Source organism: Curcuma longa, chromosome 12 (genome assembly GCF_044706935.1).
Source record: "Curcuma longa cultivar G26 ecotype Majalengka, Jawa Barat chromosome 12, ITB_CL_G26_1.1, whole genome shotgun sequence".
Classification (NCBI taxonomy): domain Eukaryota; kingdom Viridiplantae; phylum Streptophyta; class Magnoliopsida; order Zingiberales; family Zingiberaceae; genus Curcuma; species Curcuma longa.
In genome coordinates, this window is record NC_133872.1 from 2,235,263 (window position 1) to 2,247,352 (window position 12,090).

Here is a 12,090-nt window from a genome sequence, read left to right on the forward strand (position 1 = left end):
TTTTTAAATATTTTATGATGATTGTGACAGGCATTTATGAAACTCATTCTGATTGACTAATATCTACACAATTAGAAACATTTAGTTAACTAAAAAAATAATCTAACTCAATCCTTTTGACATTACCTTGATATTGTACTCTATCATGTTGGCTGCCAACACTGTAGATAGAAGCTTTCTGGCGGCTTCCAATTCAACTAATTGAAAAGGAGCCCATTCAATAGTTTAAAAAGGAACAAAATCAAAAGGCATGAGAGTTTGATGCCCTAATATCTAGCCTACTATTTGAAGTGATATTGGTATCGAGGTAGTAGTTTCTCTGTGTGAAGGAACTATTGATATAGGAATTGATGGTGTCAAGATTTTTGCAGAAGGAGGTACAAGATTTGCAACAGGTGATGCTGGGGTTGATGTTTGTACTAGAAGGGTTGACGATTGACTGGGACTTAAAATCACCTTGGAATAACTTGGTTGAGTAGGATTTCTTTATAAACGACTTCTTTTCCGAGGAATTAAAGGTACATTATATTCCTCAGAAATAGTTACAAGTTCCATAGGTTCTTGTAGTTGGGTATCAACTGGTGGAATCAAAGAGGGGTGAGGACTTGATTCAGAGTCTGCACTTACTTGTGTAGCCACCTCGGCTAATATGTTTCTATTTAATACATACCTGTGTTTGATAAGAGATGCCCTCCACATTCTATTTTCTATTCATATAAGATAAACCATTTTTAGTCAGGTATTATTAGAATAAATCAATAATACTTTTTGCTAACTCACCTAATGGAATAGTCGATATCAGCTTACATAGGACTCAGTTTAAAATAGTAGAGGGTATCATCACCGATAAGTTTAGAGATATCAAAATGATGAAAAGATAAAAACTCAGCCATGAGACAAAGTATACAAAATTCTCTCTATAAGGGTCTAATATTGGTTGTGGAGGCACATCTGTCTCCCAATGGTAGGCCAAGTAAATGGGGTAGGGGGTTTGATAAAAAAAAAGTATTGAGTTTTTCAGAATTTATTTGAAGTAGGGTATTTTCTAAAAACTATGTGGTTGGACAAGCAGTGAAAAAGAAGACACATAGTTCACTTTTCTTTGGATATAAGAAATAGTGAAAGATAGTAGGTGTTAATTGCAAATCATAATAATCAAATACCATGAATACTCCACAAAGAAGGCAAAGAAAATTGGGAGCCAATTAATGCAATGGAGTGCGGAAATATTTAGAAATTTCTTCAAAGAAAGTAGGGATTGGAAATCGAAGGCCACCCGACATCTATCCAAAAAAGAAAATAGTAAACCCTTTTGACGGCTAATGAGGGTGTTGTGTAGAGTTTGACATTAGTAATCGAAAATCAGAGGGTATCTCAAAATTAACTTGAATGACATTATTATTAGCTTCCATATAAATTGATGAAGTTGTTTCAAACCATAAAGATGAATCCATGTTTATTGAATACCCACAAGACCAACCGCAAAAAAGAGCATGAAAAATGGGAACCCAAGTAAGGTCAAAAGAAAACTTACTGAAAAAATCAAACTCACTGAAGAGGAAGAGGCAGGAATAGTTGAGGAATACCGAAGAAAGAAGACATCGAAAAAAGAGTGAAGAAGCAATGAAAAGTCCCAACTTGTAAAAGGGGAAACCCGGTTGATCTAGGTTATGGATGTCAATGATTAATCGCCACTATTGGATTACATTTTATGAATTTAAGGCATGATTTCAAAGGCTGATTTGTTGAAAAATTTGTACCAAGTATAAACACATTTTGTTATTTTATTTATCAAAATTTCTTTTTCTTATTACAAGTCTAGTCAATCAGTTCACACTCTCCTTCGATTAAACTTGAAGGGGACTTGTGATCCGAAGGTTAGAAATATTGACATAGTCAATATTTCTACCACATAAGAAAACTTGAGACTTGGTCAAAGTATATAACACATGGTATTCTAACCAAAAAAAGAAGTTAGATCATTTCTTCCTAACTCAAATCCGTTAAGAAGTTGGATCATCTCTCTCTAACTCAAATCTGTTATAGAAAGAAATTAGATCATCTCTCCCTAACTCAGATCTGTTACAGTTACCGCAAAGAAGTCGGATCATCTGATTATCAAAAAAGAAGAGTAGCTAAGGAACGTGTAACTCAAATTCATTAACTCCTTCAACCGACTCCATCTATTAACTTCATCTATCGACTCCTTCAATGGTTCTTTTCTTTTCTTTTTTGATATCTCTTTATTTCAAAAAGTTATTATTATACCATCCTTAAAAGTTAATCTTCCATGATTTATAAAGAATTTGATCCATTTTTATATTCAAATTATTTATAAGTATTTAGTAATAAATCTTAAATTCTAAATCTTAAACTTTAAATATCAGATATTCAAAGACCAAATATGCTACGATTCCTTCTCAATCAGACATGATGACTCATGCGGTCATGACAATAAGACGATCTCATCAAGCTAATAATGTCGGGTACAAGAGTCGAAGACTAGAATTTCATATTGAATTAGCTCTCCAAACTTTGTGCCAATTTCCAACAAGAACGATGGATGGCAGAATTGCAAAATGGTGACGTAAGCACGCTTTTTTAAACCTTTGCCTTTTTTGAATAACGACAAAACCACCAACCATCCATCTTTAATCCCATATAATGATCTCGATCCTTCCTTACATTATCATTTATTTTATCATTACTATTTTTTTTTATTTATGTTACTTACGAAAATGCTATGCTGCGCGTCGGCTTCATACGCGCCCGTGTGCGACAGCGGGATTACCGTCCATCACGCGTCATCGTGAAGATTGGACCGTTCAAAAGTGGAAATGCACAGTGCCGCGAGCCCCCGACCCGTCGCTGTTCCCGCCGCTGTCGCTTCGCCGTCCGGCCACCGTCGGCCGCCGGACCGAGCCTGGTCGACGCGCCACTCGTCGGTGCACCAACCGACGTCGGATTCGGACCGGATTGTGGTCGGAATCTGACCGAATTCGGTCGGAAACCGTCGCATTCAGCAAGCGGCCACTGTGGGCCAAATCGTGGTCGGAGACCGGCCGAGGAAGGATCGCCGACGGCTGGCGGTCCTTCCTCGACTGGTCTCTGGCCGCGATTTGGTCGGAAACCGGTCGCGATTTGGCCCACAGTGGCCCGCGCGCTGGTTCGGCGATTTCCGATCGAATTCGATCGGATTCCGAACACAATCCGGTCGGAATCCGGAGTCAATCGGCGCGCCAATGAGTGGGCCGTCAATCAGGCCCGATCCGACGGTCTCCGGTGGCCGGACGGCGTGGCAACGACGGCAAGAGTGGCTGGGGGTCGGGGCTGTCACACACAGATCGCGTAAATACCCGTCGCGCAGCATAGCATTTCTCCTCTTACTTATACATGTATTTATCATAAATTTATATCACATTTATTAATCATCTAAATATAAATTTATACCATTTTAAAAACTCTTTCAAAAATTTTCTTCAACTAATACCATCTTAATTTTTCTCTAATATTTTTATTTTTTTTATCCATCTATATTTTCATCTCTATTATTTTTATTATGCTTAATTCATATTTCTTTAAACTTCAGAAGTATCTTTTCAACTGTTCTATTTGTTCCATCTTTTTATAAAGATCAACTTAAATATTTAAAACTCTTAACTATAATTAGTTCATTATCTTTTAATATTTCTCATCAAATTTCAAAGTTAACATTTACTCTTATATTATTTATTAAAATAATATCATTTATAAATAATATATAATAGTAACACATCTTAATTAAAAAAAAACACTTTTTATTCTTTATTTGCATAAAATAAAGATTATCTTTTTTCCCCTGAGATTAACAGCACGATGAATTTTCTTTTGTTTTTTTATCCACCAATCAATCACGAAATAAATTATGCGTTGTCTTGCTCCACTAGCCGACCGATGCTTGGTCGGGGCCGGTTTCGCGAAGACCTCTCCATCCGCGGTTTCATATACGCTCTCGTGTGAAGTTCATATCTTCTTTTTGTTTTTTGTTTTTTGTTTTGGCATGCACTATAGGTGAACTTTGTTCCTTTCCTCAAACTCAACATCATAATTCAACGCATTCCCCTCCTCTATAAAAAGGTACAGTCTCCTGCAAATTAAGAAGAGAACATATATTCAATATTACAGTATTCATGAGTTACTACTACGATTTGTTCTTGTACTTCGGCTGCCTTCTTCTTCTCCTCCTCCTCCTGCTTCTTGCAGCAGCCATCGCCAATGTCTTCTGGCTCTCTCCGGCAGCTACCTGGCGCAGGCTCCAAAGGAACGGTTTTTCTGGCCCTCCTCCATTTTTCCCCTTGGGAAACCTCATGGAAATGAGCAAGGAGAAGACTGAAAGGCCCTCTAATTTCCTGCACGATATACACTCCTCTGTCTTCCCTTATTTCTCCAGATGGAGGAAAGCTTATGGTGAGGAGTAATTAGCGAGCTTTTTCTACTTCCCATCTTGATCTTTTGATAGCTAGAGTGAAGTACTACTATGCATGTGCAGGAAAGGTTTTCATTTACTGGCTCGGCACGGAACCTTTCTTGTATATCGCCGACCCCGAGTTCCTCAAACTTGCCACGTCTGGTGCGATGGGGAAGAAATGGGGCAAACCCAATGTGTTCAAGCTCGACAGAGAGCCCATGTTTGGACGTGGCCTTGTCATGCTCGAAGGCGACGATTGGGCTCGCCATAAACACATCGTTGCCCCAGCATTTTCCGCCGCCAATCTCAAGGTACGTAATTAAGGTCGTCGATCGGTATATTGATTGACGTACTGTTGATTTTTGTATGTGTATGTGTATGATTCATTTGCAGAGAATGATAAGGGTGATGGAGGAGACGACGCAGAAGCTATTGGAGGACTGGAGCGACGAGGTGGCGGCTGGCCGGCAAGAAATAGACGTGGAGAAAGGCATCGCCAAGAATGCGGCGGAGATCATCGCCCAGACCAGCTTCGGCGTCGGCCAGGAGAAAGGGAAGCGGGTGTTCCAGAAGCTGCAGCTGCTGCAGCAGATGCTGTTCCGGTCCGGCCGCCTCGTCGGAGTCCCATTCGGCGACATCCTGTGCGCCAAGAAGGCCTACGACGCGCGGAGGCTGGGGAAGGACGTCGATCGGCTTCTCCACGACATCATCCGTTCCCGACGACAGGAAAACAGTGATTCCACGCCGGGGAAGGGGCATGACCTGCTCGGAGAGCTCCTCGAGGCCGGGGATAGAGATCGGAGAGGGAGGAAGTTGACGGCCAGGGAGCTGGTCGACGAGTGCAAGACCTTCTTCTTCGCTGGCCATGAGACCACCGCGCTGGCGCTGTCTTGGGCCTTGCTCTTGCTGGCTCTGCATCCAGAGTGGCAGAGCATTCTCAGGGAAGAGATCGCGCGAGTTTCCGGCGGGCGTCCTTTCGACTCCGACATGCTCTCCAAGCTAACAAAGGTAAATCAAATGAAAGAAATCCTTCAATGTGGTGGAAATCAATATGAGAAGACTTGCAATTGCAGATGGGGTGGGTGTGGAACGAGGTGCTCAGGCTGTACTCACCGGCGCCGAACGTACAGCGGCAAGCGAGGGAGGAGGTCCGCGTCGGCGACGTGGTGGTGCCCGAGGGGACGAACATGTGGGTGGACGTGGTGGGCATGCACCACGACCCAGAGCTGTGGGGCGATGACGTGAACGAGTTCAGGCCGGAGAGGTTCGAGGAGGATCGGTTCTACGGTGGGTGCAACCACCGGATGGGGTACTTGCCGTTCGGGTTCGGGGGGAGGACCTGCGTGGGGCGCAACCTCGCCGCCATGGAGTTCAAGGTCGTGCTCAGCCTCGTCCTTCGCCGGTTTCTCCTGTCGGTTTCACCGGCGAACGATCACGCGCCGCGGATCATGCTCTCACTCCGTCCTTCTTGCGGAGTGCGTCTCATTCTTCACAACGTTGAAGACTAGCTACAGAGGCACTTTCAGATGACATTGTTCTTCAGCTGATGACAAATTAATTGAAATTATTATATAAAGTTTATATGTATACGAAAAAAATGTAAAATCTTAAAATCAATAATATAATATAGAAAAAGAAAATTGTATCACAACTTAACACTTGGAAAATAAATCTTATCACACACATAAAATAATAATAAGATCGAATTCAATGATAACTTTAGAAGCCATATTGTATCAAAATCATTTTCCTTTGAAAAGAATAGTTTTTCTATATGAAAACTATTTGATGATGAAAATTTCCCTTTATTTCATGAAATTAAATATAACAACTTTCATATTTTTCATTAATGCCAAACAAAAACTATTGTGCACCATCAACTTCACCAATATCACGATTTAAAAAGTCACCAAAATAATTAATCTTGCGAGCACCTTTCTTCTCCTAAATAATGTCATTTCATGACACTGAAACTCTGAAAGCACCTTTCTTCCTCTCAATGCATACGTGTTTGCTTCTCTGTCTCCACATTGGACTAGCTGTGGGAAAAGGACTGGTTCTTCAGCACTCAAAACAAGTTGACTTGCTGACCTTGTCAGTGTTTGTTATTTGACCTTATTTGATTGAAACCTCAGTGTCTCACTCAGTTATAAGGTCGTGCATTTATTTTTGTTTATGCCCTAGCCTACAAGGAATGCATTAATTTACTTTGAACTTTACTTCTTATTCGTTTTCTCTAGTCTTTGTCCGATCACATCTACTCCACTGTCCTAGTCTTTCTACTTTTTGACCACTGAACACACACCGTCCCACAACGATATGGATCAATCTAGTCAATATCCACGGATGGATTTCACATCGGAAAGCATGCCAGTTTAAAGGAGAGCATTTTGTATTATTGCATCACAAGGATGAGAATGACAGCGACGACCTAGCTGTTTATTTGGTGTGTGCGATGCGTACATATGAGCAGGTCAACCATTTATGCGTTCTGTACATACCATAACTGAAACAATTATTAAGTAGTTAGATCAATGTTCATATGTATTCACATGGTCAGATGTTTAAGATTCTCAACTCAAGTAGCGATAAATTCCACCAAATCCAAAACGTTACTCAAACTAATGTCAAGACAGGCCTCACTAACTACCTAAATTAATGTTAACAATAGCAACTATTATTAATTTGAAAACATATTTGTCTTGTTTTCACTACTGATAAAACTTGATATTCTCGTATCAATCTGTGTAATCAGACATAGATAAGAGAAACTAGATAAAAGGGAACACTGGATATACATATAAATATAGAGATAGCAAAACAGAAACACTGCATAGCAACTCAAAAGCAAAAGGCAATGACTTCGTAAATCCAACAATTTAAATGATCAAAGACAGTATTCGGATCTGAATTGCAAAGTTCATAACACAACATGGAAGCATCTCAGGTTGAAAGTTACCTAAGCTTACGACGGAACATGATGGAAATATCAAGATTCCTCTTGATAGTCACCTTCTTCGTCTTCGTATTCGGCGTCGTCAGCTGTTGCATCCTGGTACTGCTGGTATTCAGCAACGAGATCGTTCATGTTACTTTCAGCCTCAGTGAATTCCATCTCATCCATACCCTCTCCAGTGTACCAATGCAAGAACGCTTTCCTTCGGAACATAGCCGTAAACTGCTCACTAACACGATGGAACATCTCTTGAATTGAAGTCGAGTTTCCTATAAATGTAGATGACATCTTCAATCCAATTGGAGGTATATCACAAACCGTCGATTTGACATTGTTTGGAATCCACTCCACGAAGTAAGATGAATTCTTGTTTTGCACATTAAGCATCTGCTCGTCAACTTCTTTGGTGCTCATTTTACCACGAAACATAGCAGATGCAGTCAGATAACGGCCATGACGAGGATCAGCTGCACACATCATGTTCTTAGCATCCCACATCTGCTGCGTCAGCTCAGGAACAGTGAGAGCTCTGTACTGCTGAGATCCACGCGATGTAAGAGGAGCAAATCCAACCATGAAGAAGTGGAGACGAGGGAAAGGAATGAGATTAACAGCTAGCTTTCTAAGGTCTGAGTTGAGTTGCCCAGGAAAGCGAAGACAACAAGTAACCCCACTCATGGTGGCCGATATCAGATGGTTCAAGTCACCGACTGATTAGGTTCAACACACAAAAAAAAATGTCAATTTTAATGAAATGGACAAAAAGTATTAAATTACAAATACTTACAGCTAGGAGTTGTGAGTTTTAGAGTACGAAAGCATATGTCATAGAGAGCTTCATTGTCCAACACCATGCATTCATCAGCATTCTCAACTAGCTGATGAACTGACAGGGTAGCATTGTAAGGCTCAACGACTGTATCAGATACTTTTGGGGATGGGAAGACAGAGAATGTCATCATCATGCGATCTGGGTACTCTTCCCTGATCTTTGATATTAGTAGCGTTCCCATGCCAGAACCAGTTCCACCTCCAAGTGAATGGCAAACCTGGAAACCTAATGAACGTGACGACAGGAATAGTAGTAGTTTAGCTAATTCTGTGATATCAACCAGGATCATTAATTGCAAACTGTCAAGTTACTATAGAATATAAAATAGTAAATCCTATTGAATAAATAGATCAAGAGAAGAACATTTTGCAATTTTCAAAATTTCACTGCAATTTGAACAGAATAAAACAGAAATAATTGTGCTTTCTCAGCATTTGTTTTGTAGAAAAGCATAAGCTCGTGAACATAAACTACTAATTCCTATCAGAAATGATCATCTTTTTACTAGTCTTATAAATTAGAATGTGCCTAGATTCCCTTGGCTAATTTCAAACCAACCAAATAAACTATTGAAAAAAAAAGAGAAAACAACAATCAATAATCAGCCAAGATAAATGAGACCTTCCGCATTTTGAAAGATCTATAAGTATCGTGCAAATTGTACATATTCAACATGTAGAATTTAACCCATATATGCATACAAGTGACTAGAAAAAGAACATGGTTGCAATCAGTAAACATGGAAAATAAACAGTAGTAATTATGAAACTAATACAAAAACCGGGGGAAGTACCCAAACATGGAAATGCACAAACCATTTATCTCATCTTTGCGGTTTATATGACTTCAAATTCATCAAGGTTAACCTATATAATACACAGTTGAAATCGAAGGCAGACATTTGATAAGACAACTATGAAAACTATGAATTATTTAAGCTAATCTCACTATAAGAGAAACAATTAGAAGGGGAAAATGTAGAGTTATTTAAATAGTGAAGAAACTTCCGCTATCCTGATAAACAATCTACTATATTTGACACCACAGATTAAAGAAAATTAACACTCTGCTAATAAATGAAACATACCAACTAGACGACGACACCTTAGAATAATATGTAGATCGTGTTTATCAATGTCAAATAAGCATTAGCCCTAACAAATTCTAAAATGAACTTTAACAAGGTCTTAATAACGATGAAGGATCTACGACCTCACACATGAATGACTGATTGAACCCACAAATGAGAACAAAATGGCATCTTAATTGAAGAGTAGCAAACAAGGGGAAAAAGAATCGGGGCCGGACCTTGCAAGCAATCGCAGTTTTCAACCTCCTTCCTCACGACGTCGAGTACAGCGTCGATGAGCTCGGCTCCCTCCGTGTAATGGCCCTTGGCCCAGTTATTGCCTGCGCCCGACTGACCGAAGACGAAGTTGTCGGGTCGGAAGATCTGGCCATACGGCCCGGAGCGGATGCTGTCCATGGTTCCCGGCTCCAGATCCATGAGCACCGCACGCGGAACGTAACGACCGCCGCTTGCTTCGTTGTAGTACACATCCGCCCTCTCCAACTGGAGCTCCGAGTCTCCGCAATAGCGTCCCGTTGCGTCGATCCCGTGCTCCATGCACACCACTTCCCAGAACTTAGCTCCGATCTGATTCCCGCATTGGCCGCCCTGGATGTGCAAGATTTCCCTCATGCCGGCGTCAACGATGGCAGCAGAGAGCAGAGATCAGAAACGGAAAAGAAGAGAGGAGCGCAGAAAGAGGTAGGAGGCGAAGCGTTTATTTGGTATCGTGAAATAGATCGAACGGGAAGATGACGGACGTTGGAGCGAAACCGGGACCATCGCCGTCTTGCCCTAGAAAATGAGACGGCAACATAACGGACGTTAGCTTTTAGGCGGGAATTTTGAATTTCGAAAATAATTTCTGGGGCCGATATGGTCATTTTAAGATTTTGGATTCCAGTGTAATTACCAAGGATTAACTTTCTAACTTTATCTTCAAATTCATTAAATGTAACTAAGTACTAATTTTATTTATTTATTTATTTGATAAACCGAATATTCAATTTGTAATTTTAGCATCATACATGAAAATGATAGACTACATGAACTCCAACTATTGTTTCCTTGTGCATTATTTTAAATATTTGGAAATGCCTGAAAAGAGAGTCTACATAGCTTTTTTTTTTTGACGGATTATTTAAAAATGCTTCGCCAACCCTAACAACAACCGGATCCTTATGTTTGCTAAACGAAATGGATCAAAATGAAGCAAGAAAAGAAAGCAAATGAAGGCCAAATAAAAGCAGAAAAAGGGCCATCGCTCACTCCAAGGACACGACGATGGCTCTGGCGATGTTCGCCAATTTGGCGTAGTCACTGCCCGCCGGCGCCAGCAGCGCCCCCTTGTTGTTGCCGTCCGTCTTGCACTTCTTCGCAGCGGCGACGGCATCCCCGAGCTGCTGATCGGCTTTCTTGTACACGCGGGCGGCGATGTTGTCCACCGCGTTCCGCATGCGCTCCACGGCGTCGGCGTACGCGTCCAGGCACTTGTCGAAGCTGCTCTTGGCGGCGGGCTCTGTTTCCAGGTCGATGAGCTCCTCGATCTCGGACTCGGCACTGGCGGCGTGGGCTATGGCGGTCCGCGTCGCGACCAAGGCGAGGTCGTGGAGGTCTCCCGAGGGGAACTTCTTGAGCGATTTGAAGCAGAAGTCGTAGCCGACTGCGGGGTACTTGTCGGCGACGAGCTTGCAGGCGTCCTTGATGTTGGAGGTACTGGCGCAGGTGGGCGGAGGGCTGGCGGCGGATACGTGGTTAACGGAGAGGAAGAGGGCGAGGGAGAAGAAGAAGAAGAACAGAAGAACGTGCTGCATGGTGAGTATTATATATATATATATAGTAAAATCGGAGAGCTATATATGGATCACCGATCTGTGGGAGATGAGGGTGGAGATGGAGGTTTCGTTAATTTGTTGCTTGCGGCGATGGATCGGAGGAAGTTGTCGTGCAATTTATAGGGGATATGAGATCGAGGCATTGCTGATGAGGAGAAGCGAGTCTAGCGTTGAGCCAGCGACGATGCTTAACCACGCACTCGTTGGCTTCAATTTCGGCTGCTCAGAACCGCAATGGCATGCACGTGGAACAGAATTTCTTCTCTTTTTTTTTCTTATTTTTTTAATAAAATTATTTGTTGGCCAATGTGCGAAACTAATGAATCTATTTTAATACAAATATAAAATACATTTGTTTAGTCCTTAAACTAATTTTCTATAAAGGGTTTAGGGATAAATTTTATAAGGTAAAAATTTAGATGACGTTTTGCATTTAATTAAAGTCAGATCAGTATTTATTTTTAATTAAAATTAAATAAACATTTCACTGTTTAAGTTTTTTTTATATTATTTGATAATTAAATAGTATAAAAATTAATAATTAACTTCAAGTTATCTTTTACTCACAGTAGAAATTAGCAATTAAGTTTCAATAACTTAGTTGTTAGTTTTTAACACGATTAATCATGATTAAATAATATTTATTTAAAATATAATGAATATTATGAAGTTCCTCATTATTTATTTATTTATTTATTAAAATATTGTTTTAATTAAATTATCATATAAAAACAAAAATAAAATGATATAAAGTTAATATTATAGAAGCTTCATGATATAAAGTCACATGTAAGTTAGTAATCAGCCTTAAAATGTACAATATGTAAAGATTAACCATTACTTTTTTATAGGATCGAATGATTAAGGATTATAAAGATATTTATGACCATTTAAATTAAATGGAATATATATTTGACTTTAATTAAAAATGAAATATTTATGTAAAAAATT

General features: G+C 40.3%; 3 protein-coding genes across 3 annotated transcripts; 1 reads left to right on the forward strand and 2 right to left on the reverse strand.

The window, feature by feature from the left end:
* Window positions 1-4,169: 4,169 nt before the first annotated feature.
* Window positions 4,170-6,017, forward strand: LOC141843631 (cytokinin hydroxylase-like). The gene is made up of 4 exons (XM_074731679.1): window positions 4,170-4,446; window positions 4,529-4,758; window positions 4,841-5,455; window positions 5,521-6,017. The coding sequence occupies exons 1-4, from the start codon at window positions 4,170-4,172 to the stop codon at window positions 5,953-5,955; spliced, it is 1,557 nt and encodes a 518-aa protein (XP_074587780.1). The 3' UTR covers window positions 5,956-6,017.
* A 1,324-nt stretch (window positions 6,018-7,341) lies between these two features.
* On the reverse strand, window positions 7,342-9,968 carry LOC141842773 (tubulin beta-7 chain-like). Its single transcript, XM_074730786.1, has 3 exons — window positions 9,544-9,968; window positions 8,191-8,460; window positions 7,342-8,113 (listed from the first exon to the last, which is right to left on the reverse strand). Exons 1-3 carry the CDS (start codon window positions 9,935-9,937, stop codon window positions 7,437-7,439), a joined length of 1,341 nt encoding a protein of 446 aa, XP_074586887.1. The 5' UTR covers window positions 9,938-9,968; the 3' UTR covers window positions 7,342-7,436.
* Window positions 9,969-10,569: 601 nt separating this feature from the next.
* LOC141843429 (putative invertase inhibitor) lies at window positions 10,570-11,118 on the reverse strand. Its single transcript, XM_074731493.1, has one exon. It carries the CDS (start codon window positions 11,116-11,118, stop codon window positions 10,570-10,572), a length of 549 nt encoding a protein of 182 aa, XP_074587594.1.
* Window positions 11,119-12,090: the final 972 nt, after the last annotated feature.

What these genes read in the sequence shown, in the direction of transcription:
- LOC141843631 (XM_074731679.1), top strand. Translation starts at nt 4,170, where the DNA reads ATGAGTTACTACTACGATTTGTTCTTGTACTTCGGCTGCCTTCTTCTT. An exon ending in TTTCCGCCGCCAATCTCAAG is followed by an intron (nt 4,759 to 4,840) that starts GTACGTAATTAA and finishes ATTCATTTGCAG; the next exon opens with AGAATGATAAGGGTGATGGA. An exon ending in TGCTCTCCAAGCTAACAAAG is followed by an intron (nt 5,456 to 5,520) that starts GTAAATCAAATG and finishes TTGCAATTGCAG; the next exon opens with ATGGGGTGGGTGTGGAACGA.
- LOC141842773 (XM_074730786.1), bottom strand. Translation starts at nt 9,937, where the DNA reads ATGAGGGAAATCTTGCACATCCAGGGCGGCCAATGCGGGAATCAGATC. An exon ending in AAACTGCGATTGCTTGCAAG is followed by an intron (nt 8,461 to 9,543) that starts GTCCGGCCCCGA and finishes CACGTTCATTAG; the next exon opens with GTTTCCAGGTTTGCCATTCA. An exon ending in AAAACTCACAACTCCTAGCT is followed by an intron (nt 8,114 to 8,190) that starts GTAAGTATTTGT and finishes GAACCTAATCAG; the next exon opens with TCGGTGACTTGAACCATCTG.
- LOC141843429 (XM_074731493.1), bottom strand. Translation starts at nt 11,118, where the DNA reads ATGCAGCACGTTCTTCTGTTCTTCTTCTTCTTCTCCCTCGCCCTCTTC.